Below are 9,273 nucleotides of genomic sequence, written 5' to 3'. Positions count from 1 at the left end.
GGCCTTTGAGCAAGGCCCTTAACCTTTTCTACACCAAAAGCACTGTATCATCCTGACCTTGTTCTCTGACCCCAACCTCTTAAGCTGGGAAAATTTGGAGATAAGAATTTCCCAGTGATGTACAGTAATGTATGTGTCAAATAATGACTTCTTTCCCAGATAAAAAAACATCATGTATCTTCCTGCAAAAACCATGAATGTTTCAGTACTGTGATGTACAGTGAACTGAGGGATTTTCCTTTTTATACAGCCTTTTGTCAGTCAAAATGTCGGTGGTGTTTCTGGCTAAAAAATGGATTTTGGTTTAAAGCTTTGTGGTTTGCTCTGAGAAAAGACGTTGATGTGAAGTTGTTGACAATCAGCAGCATGTTTTAGAGTAGTGTCTGATACTTCATTCTGAAACTATAACCTTCAGACTCTTCTTTGTGTCCTTACTGTGTGTGGGGACGGTATGCTCTTGGACTTGATTGTGCTTAATGGAACTAGTTTTTTCAAGATAATTTCTATAGTTTTTCCAACTGTTATCTGACAACACTCATTTGTCTCTTTTGAGGTGAAAGCTTCCTGTTTTTCCTCATGGTGATGGATGACCAAAGGATTTAACATGTGTGCAACCTCGTATTTGGTCACAAGCAACAAGAAAATTACGGGAAACTTTATTTATTTTTATTTTTTTAGAAAAATGGCAGTAGTTTTAGGCAAAATAAATATTTTGGCAGGTATTTTAATAAGGAATGCTGTAATGAGGGTGGCACAGTGGTGCAGTGGGTAGAACTTCTGCCTCACAACTCCAGAGTCCTGGCTTTGATCTCAAGCTTGGGTTACTCATGTGTCTGCCAGCTTTCCTCTGGGGTTCTCTAGTTTCCTCAGCCAAACACATCTCTGCCAATAGTTGGTCTAAATATCCTCTAGGTCTGAATGAGTGCATGTATGATGCTTTATATTGAACTGCTGCCCACCCAGGATACACTCAGTATCCAGACACCCTGACAAGGATACAGTGAGGTCTCTTGAGAATGATATTTGTTGGAGAAATTGTAAGTAGTTTTCTGTCCAATCATTTGACTATAAAGTTTTCTATATATAAACAATCGTTAAGTGCACCGATAATTCTGAAGCTGGCTGAAACACCACATGCTAATTAAGTTAGTGAGATTTCTATATACGAGTTCCCCAAATACCATTCCAGCATGTTTAGTTTTTGAAATCCAACCTAAATTTAGAAGTTAGCAACAGTTTACACAAAGCAAAAAATAAAAAAGACTTCCAAGTCTCGCCAAGATAAAATCACATTCATTTTATTTTTTTATTGTTTCACTCTTCACATCTGTACAAATACCATCAAACTTTGTATATACATATGACATTTACATTAAAAAAATACAAAACTATATATTTATAACTATTTTGTGATGTCAGAAAATAAAAATGTACTTTAAAAATGACAAACAATAAGAACCGATACTGTTCAGTATGTTGATACTCAGTCCTACATCACATCAGCTCAGTCAGACGGAGGTCTTATAGAGCAGAGCGTTGGCCATGATCATACATCAGAAACGTGTTAGTGGCACTTTTTTTTCTTTACAATAAAATATCAGACAATGTTGAATAGCTGAATACATACAACTAAGACAAAACACCAAAATCTGGAGGAAAAAAAATCATAAAAGGCAATTTTTTTTTTTTTTTTATCTTGAGAACTGGTTCGTGAATGAAATGTTACCACGTTGCACTGTAGAGCGAAATGTTGAGGAAAATCCATTTGGTCAATTTGAAGAGTAAACAAAACCAGGAACATGTCATTTACATTAAAGAGTGACAGTTTTTTTTCTTCCCAATAAATAAACACACAGGCTGACATGCAGATAAGTGTGAAATAAACATCTATGATAGTAGAACGGATAGCGATAAGCGGATTTTTACAGCAAGGGGAATGCAATTTACAACTTGAAGAAGACTTGCACACTTTACACTCTATAGCATTCACAATAAATAACACTGCTTCTCTTTGGACAAATATAGTTCATAATAATAATAATAATAATAATAATAATAATAATAATAATAAAACCAAGTGAACACAAAAATAACATGATCAAGATAGTACGTCAGACATCGAAAAAGTATAAATTATGAAACACTGCATAAATAAACATCTATCAGACTGAACTATATGTATACTTCCTTTTTTTCGTCGAAAAATAAATTAGCATACACATTTGTACAGTGTGGACATGGTTTTCCTTGCCACAGGACTTTTCCCCTGGCTGATGGCTGTTTATCCGTCCAGTATTGGTGATAAATGGACAGAAGCCATGTAGTCCTGGTCTTCATCCTCATCCTCATCATCCTCCTCGTCGTTGTCCTCCTCCTGGTCTTCCGTAATGGCTATATGGGAGAATATACGGTAGCTGTTGTATGAATAAAGACCACAACAGCGCAGAATCTAAGTGAATGCTTGTATTCCTTCTGTGATTGCCAGCTATTATTTGTGTGTGTGTGTGTGTGTGTGTGTGTGTGTGTGTGTGTGTGTGTGTGTGTGTGTGTGTGTGTGTGTATAGTGTGTATTTGTATGTGTGTGCGTGTTTAGGCAACAAGGCAATTCTGCCCTCACACTTAATTACACAACAAGCTTTACGTAATCATGGACAGAGAGTACAAGAGAGTTCTGATCATTTGTGTGGGGGTGGGGTGTGTGTGGAGGGGGGCATCATTGGCTCAGCTCTAATTTCGCAGATTCCTGTAAGAGGACAAAACAAAAAAAAGTGCTCTTGCGTTATAGGATTGGCTCTTATTGGTTCATATTTTCCATTTTGGACACCGTGCACGAAGCTCTTCCCATGCTCTAGACTGACCTCAGCAAACCAGTCACACTTTTGAGGTATATCATTCTACAGAATTCTTTACAATGGGAAATTGAAAAAAAAAAAAAAACACAAAGAAAAGATACACAGTAAAAAAAAACGGAAAGAAAAAACGAATATGCAGTCCATTATAAGGACTTGGAACCATATGTGATGTCTCAGAGAGGTTACAGACATTCTGAACACAATGAATCTTTAGCCAAATTGGAATAAATGGTTAAAAAGTCAGTTTGTCTGGTTCCAGGCCCTCACTATATCCTAGTAAGACAAGACATTCACAACAAAGCTACTCAAACACAAATAGTTGTAAATATGTAAGCACGGTTTTCTGCCTATTCCTGCAAGACGGTGCAGGTTCCATAAGGTGATCGTAAAGTTGGTCCCTTTTTGATTGTTTGATTGTGTTTCCCATATGATTGAAGTGGAATGTCACAGATCTTATGTTCGTTTGATTTCAGGGCTGTAATCCTGCTAACAGGTAGTCTATAATGTAAGAAAAAGAACTCAATTTAAGCTTTATGCACCAGCACCAATGTTACAACCACCTTATGCTTGGATGCTATTGTTTTCTAAACCTTGTACAGATTGGCATAGATGTTATATGGTGACATAGTGCATTTTGAAATGATTGATTACAGCCAAAAGCAAAAAAAAAATTAGACAACAGTAAAAATAATAAAATAATAAAAATAATTACATGATTATCATGAATTTAGTATTATGGAATTAACAAGCTGGTGTGATTTCATGTTGCATTGTCTCTAATACCTACATCAAAAGAAACAAAACAAAAACAAAATAGGCAGCCTGCTTGGGTAAAATGTTGGCAACCTTGGAGTGAGAATCAAAAGTTACAGTGTGTTATCTCTGCAAAAATAGTCAGCTCATATATTGTTGTTAGTTGTATGAATTAGTAGCTACTCTTCCGTGATTTTTCACAATATTCATAATAAATGAGAATAACTGTATAAAGTCAGTCATGCACTTCCGATGTTGAGTCCTCTCTTAGATCTGGACAGCGGGTTGGGTTGCAATGCATTTTACGAAGAAAGCAAGAGGATTGATGCTGGAAGTGTGTGATGGTGGCACTGGATTGTCTTTTTTTTTTTTTTTGGCTAGACGTTACTTACAGTTGCATGATCCTGTATGCTTAACCTCCAGCAGTACGCCCATGGAGCATGCAGCTTGCTTCATAGCGCACGTGCTCGGGTACGAGGTGTTGTCGCTCGCGCACACCGCCTCGTCCGCGCGACTCTCGGGACACGTCTCGTCAATGCAGATTGCGCACCGGCCGCGTCCCAGTCGCTCATCCCACAGACACTTCTTCCCTCCGCTGCACTGGATATCATCGCACGATTTTGCCTCTGGAAAATAAAAAACGGAATAGAAACCGTTTTATACAGATGACGACTGGGCTCGCGGGAACCGCAAAAACAGAAAACAGATGCTTTATTTTGGATCTACATCACATGAGGCAAAAGGGACGAGCATACTTGTTGTTTAACAGCGCTCGGGAGGTAAAGGTTGCACAAAAAAAGTGAGTTACACTCGTTTTGTAATAAGAGAGATAGGCTGATGTGGCCAACATCTGCAAGCAGTTAGACACCCACGACTTTTCTTTGCAAAATAATAATTGCAAGCCATTGTCATGGGAGTAAGTAAGGTCAGGACTGGTTCGGAATGTTGGCGTTAAGATCGGCTATCGAAACGTTAGTATTTTTCCAACCATGTCACTCACTGATGCATTTGCCCTCATAGGCCACGCCGATAGATTTGCCCTGCAGGCACGTGGCTCTCCGTAAGTGGCAGGCACTGGCGTAAACGATGCCATCATTGCCGCACAGGTACTGATCGGGTGACGTCACCTCGGGACACACGCGGTTGCACGTGACGCAGTAGGCGTTGTTAGTCTGATCCACGACGCACGTCGAACTGCCAGGGCAAAGCACATCACGGCATGTCTCTGAAGGAAAGAGAAAGGAAAAAAACAGAAGGTAATCTTGGATAGATGCGTTTTGGCTTTTTACAATCCCCCCTGAATGGTGGGTGAACGAGCTGCCAAAAATCTTGAAAATCTCTCTTGTATGTCAGCACTGCTTTGCATTAAACAATTGTTATTCTTTCATATTTTTCTGTGGTTTCAAAGTCATATGCTCAGAGTAGGACCTACAGAATGAAACTGGAACATTATTAATTTATTAGATTCATCCATCCATCCATCCATCCATCCACTGATCCATTCATTCCTTAATCCATTCATTCAATTATCTTCCAGGGATGCTTTATCCTTGGTTAATGGGGGGAGGGGGGACGGACATCATGCATGACATCATGCATGCACGTGTTTACACCTCAGTGTCACCAATCCATTTACCCACTTTTCTAGGAGCTGGAAAAAAAATCCGAGACTCCAAAGCACATTCCTCACAGGTAGCAACCTGAGTTCAGACTCAAACTGTGGACCTTGGAGCCATGAAGTTAATTAATAAAAGAAACAAACAAACCTTAGTCTAACACTCACTTTTGCATTTGCCCTGGTACTGCACCTCCAGATCGGGATGTCCTTTACATTTCGATTTCAGGAGTGCACATTCATCACGGTAGGTTTTTCCATCGGATCCGCACACCGGTCCCTTCCAGGTGATGTTGGAACAGTCAGGGGCGCAGACGCAGCGTGGCTTACTCCTCCTGTTCATCTTACACTTCTTCCCAGGTCCACAGTCCACGTTCTCACATGTCTCTAGAATTCAGTAAGGTGGAAAATCTCATTAGGTTTAGTTTGATCTCACTGGGTAATCTAAAGGCAGTGAACGAAAAGTGAACAGATCATTTCATAGAAATAAACTTACATGAGTAAACACTGTGACATCATTTTTTTCTAAAGCTGTAGCATTATATTTCTATTTTCTTATTTATTTCTGGATATTTTTCCATTTATGTAAACCTTTAGTTCAAAGTCCAGATACTTTGTTCAGTTAAACAAATATTCCCAATTTCTGCCCACATTCTCCAGGTGCTCTATTAGATTCTTGGAAGACATTGGAGATCTTTAGAATTGCCTTAAGGCATCTTGCTGCAGACGTGTTTGTTTAGTTTATATTTTGTGAGCATGAATGGTTCAGTGAGATGTTTCCTGTAGAGCATTCGATTATTTGCCAGTGCACTCCCACTCGCACCTTTGCATGGCATGCAGTTGGGCGCTCCTCCATTAAAGATGGTCCAGCGAAACAGGGTACTGTTGGGAACGTCCTCCTCGGTCCAGTAGGTTCCCAGTCTCCCGCTCCTGCAGCACTCCTCACGGCTCATGCCTGGCATATAGAGCACCTGGCAGCGGCCGTTCTTCCCCTGCTGGAGCCAGCAGTTCCCAGCTGAAAGAAAAAAAATAGGAAGGGGGTGTGTGAAGGTGGGAGCTAAAAAACAGCCAGTCGCATTAAAGTCTGAAGCCGTTGACCCAGACACAACACGTGCAGTCTGTATTAACCGCGCCGTCTACTGACTCTCCAGGGTTGCCAGATCGTTCCGACTTAGTTCTAATACAATCAAAGTCATCACACTCGTTACATTGCATCCTGCTATCAATTGTTACTAAAATAAACGTCTTATTGTATCCAATACTCCAGCAAAGGCAGGAAGACGCCCAAACAACACACACACACACACACACACACACACACACACACACACACACACACACACACACACACACACACACACACACACACACACACACACAAATCCCTCCCCCGCTGTCTCATTTATAAAAAATGATGATTTATGTACTCGGATTTTTTTTAAACAAGAGCACTTTAATCCCAAACAAACTCAATGTTCCACTTAATGTTCCAGATTTGTTCCCGAGATGATCAAACAGGAAAAATGTGTGGTTAATGAGGTTAATGCCGCCCATTTAAACAATGTGAGCACCAGTCTAGACTCCAGTTCCTCCTGCGCGCTCTGTCTGCGCTCCCCACCGTCTCACCTCTCATGCACCCGGCTGTTTAGGCTCAGATCTAAGCAATTCTCTCATCCGTAAACAACAGCATTTTGTGGATCAATAAATATGAATCTGAGTGCTGTTTTTAATCTAGCTGAGACACGCTACCCTAATGCCCTATTTATTTATTAATATCGCAGCTCTGGTGCCTTGGGGAGTCCATGCGCCAGACAGTCCAATTAAAGCCTTCAGTCCCAGCAGGGTTCATCAAACTTTTCTTTACAGGATCGCGTCACTTCACGAATGCATTCAAGCATCAAATGAGGAAAAAAATGCAAATGTTCTTTTTTTCTTCATACTATTTTTAAATCATCTCTCAGGTTTGGATGTTGGTTGGATAAGAAACCAGGCTTCTGAGCAGGATAGAAAAATGCACTGAAAGCTGCCCATCAATCATTAAAAAAAAATGAGTCTGATATTAAACTCGAAATCGTTTGGAATCCTTTGCACATCTGACATGCATGCACATGATTCCCATTCAGCTCGGAATGCTGAGATTCCCAAATGGCGCTATGGATCTGTGGTCAGTGTTTTCCTCAATTAATGACTGATATTTAATGCTTTGCGTTCCAAAATGACACAAAACTTTATGCGCAAACACCGGCCTAAAGTCCTCTTTATCTGCTCATTATATAAACCTCATTTTCTTATGGATCTATCAGACGCAGCATGACACGCACCTGTCTCTCTCTCTCTCTCTCTCTCTCTCTCTCTCTCTCTCTCTCTCTCTCTCTCTCTCTCTCTCTCTCTCTCTCTATCTCTCTCTGACCAGCACTGACATTTAAAATGCAGGACCAAAACTTTTGCACAACATTAATTAATGCATGGCGCAAAATTTGGCATTAAAAGATCCCGACGGTAAAAACAAACAATAAACAATAAAAGAAAGACTGTCATCCCCGTGACATGACATGCAGAAGTTAGTACTCACCTTGCACTTTTTGCTCTTGAATGAAATGACAGAACCACAGGAGTAACACAAGCTGCACGCGCTTTAGCATCCTCAACATGATCAGGGCAAAAAAGTGCTGGAGACAATCTTCAGCGCAAAATACCTAATCTTCTTAGGAAGGCAGTGCTGAATGAAGGCTTGTGTAGGCTATGTATGTGTGAGCGTGAGTGTGATCCACCTCTTTTTAAGTGTTTAAGGGGGTCTCGGGCCGACTCGCTGAGTGGGCGGAGTTTTCCTCTCTGGGGGCGGGGACAAGGACTGTTTTTTTAAATCCTGAAGTTATTATTTTTTTTCCTTCAGTCCTAATCAGATGACGTCTGCTTGAAACTTTTTTTTCTGAAGGTCTGACATCAAAGTGGAGACTAATAGATGGTAAACTTGTAACGGATGTGATGTGGATCGTAGGCTGATCTTCAAATAACTTGGAACCAAATGAAAAGGTGACAATGAGCCAAAAATCATCTCCAGGTCGAAAGATGGAGAAAATCTAAAGATCCTCTAAAGTAGCCAAAAATAAAATAATATAAAATTAAAAAAAAAAATAAACAAACAAACAAACAAATAAATAAATTTATTTATTTGTATTAATGCTAAACTGGTCATTTATAACCCATTAAAGCAGTAACTAGAAGAGAAAAAAAGGCAGAAGACATTTTTACGCATCTGATCACTTCGACCTAGTTTCCTATTCTGTCATTTTAATGCTAGCCTGAGGTTACTAACCTTAAAACCTTATTACAAGCTGGAAACTAGGGAAACTATGGAGGTTTGTGGGGGAAAAAATGTCTGACATATTCAAAGAAATTAAGAGAAACTAGTATGGGAAAAAGTTTGTCCACAAAGTCCAACTGGATCTTATCTGCTCTATTCCCATGCAAAGAGAAACACACTGCCATCATTTACTGGCTCACAGAGTGTAGCATTCTGTGGAATTGAATTCAGAAGAATTCTCACAATTGCTGAGATTTAACTAGACTTAAACATCATGTTCAATTTCCTAACAGCCGCCGGGCAAAAAGCTTCCACGCTTCATTTTTCAGTCCTGTGGTTCATAAGGCATTTAGAAAAGGCTTTTCTGGTGAAATTGCGCCCTCTTCTGAAACACAAACACTACTACAACATCTCGGATTACTCGAATACGAAATAGTATACAGACCCTATAATAAAGGACAGATAGAAAATTAGACATTTATGCAGAAAAAAAAATTAATGATGAATTTAGGCGTTCCTTAAAATAAGAATAGAGTTAAACATTTAATTGCTCTGTTTCTCAAGCTGTTAGATACCTAATTAGCTTTTCTGATGAAAATTAACATTGAAACGCATGACAGAAAGAAGAAAGCAAGGAAGGTAAAAGAAAAATAATCCAAAATAAGGCATATAACAAAAACAAGACAAATGGAAGTATAGAAAATAGAAAGGATATGTATGAATTAACATTAATAAAATAAATAAAGCAA

General features: G+C 39.5%; 1 protein-coding gene across 3 annotated transcripts; it reads right to left on the bottom strand.

Annotated features, from left to right (window-relative positions):
• Nucleotides 1–1,282: 1,282 nt before the first annotated feature.
• On the bottom strand, nt 1,283–7,992 carry fsta (follistatin a). Of its 3 annotated transcripts, none has more exons than XM_047818449.1 (6): nt 7,793–7,992; nt 6,044–6,235; nt 5,389–5,607; nt 4,606–4,830; nt 3,998–4,231; nt 1,283–2,743 (listed from the first exon to the last, which is right to left on the bottom strand). In XM_047818449.1, coding segments are annotated over exons 1-6 (951 nt in total). In that variant the 5' UTR covers nt 7,872–7,992; the 3' UTR covers nt 1,283–2,741. The 3 variants fall into 3 exon arrangements, with proteins under 3 accessions (XP_047674405.1, XP_047674404.1, XP_027018626.2); XM_047818448.1 differs by having other exon boundaries at nt 1,283–2,414; XM_027162825.2 differs by having other exon boundaries at nt 1,283–2,391.
• Nucleotides 7,993–9,273: the final 1,281 nt, after the last annotated feature.

The sequence above is a fragment of the Tachysurus fulvidraco genome, chromosome 9 (genome assembly GCF_022655615.1).
Source record: "Tachysurus fulvidraco isolate hzauxx_2018 chromosome 9, HZAU_PFXX_2.0, whole genome shotgun sequence".
Taxonomy (NCBI): domain Eukaryota; kingdom Metazoa; phylum Chordata; class Actinopteri; order Siluriformes; family Bagridae; genus Tachysurus; species Tachysurus fulvidraco.
Note: the sequence above shows the minus strand (reverse complement) of the source record. Positions and strands in the feature narration are given on the sequence as shown.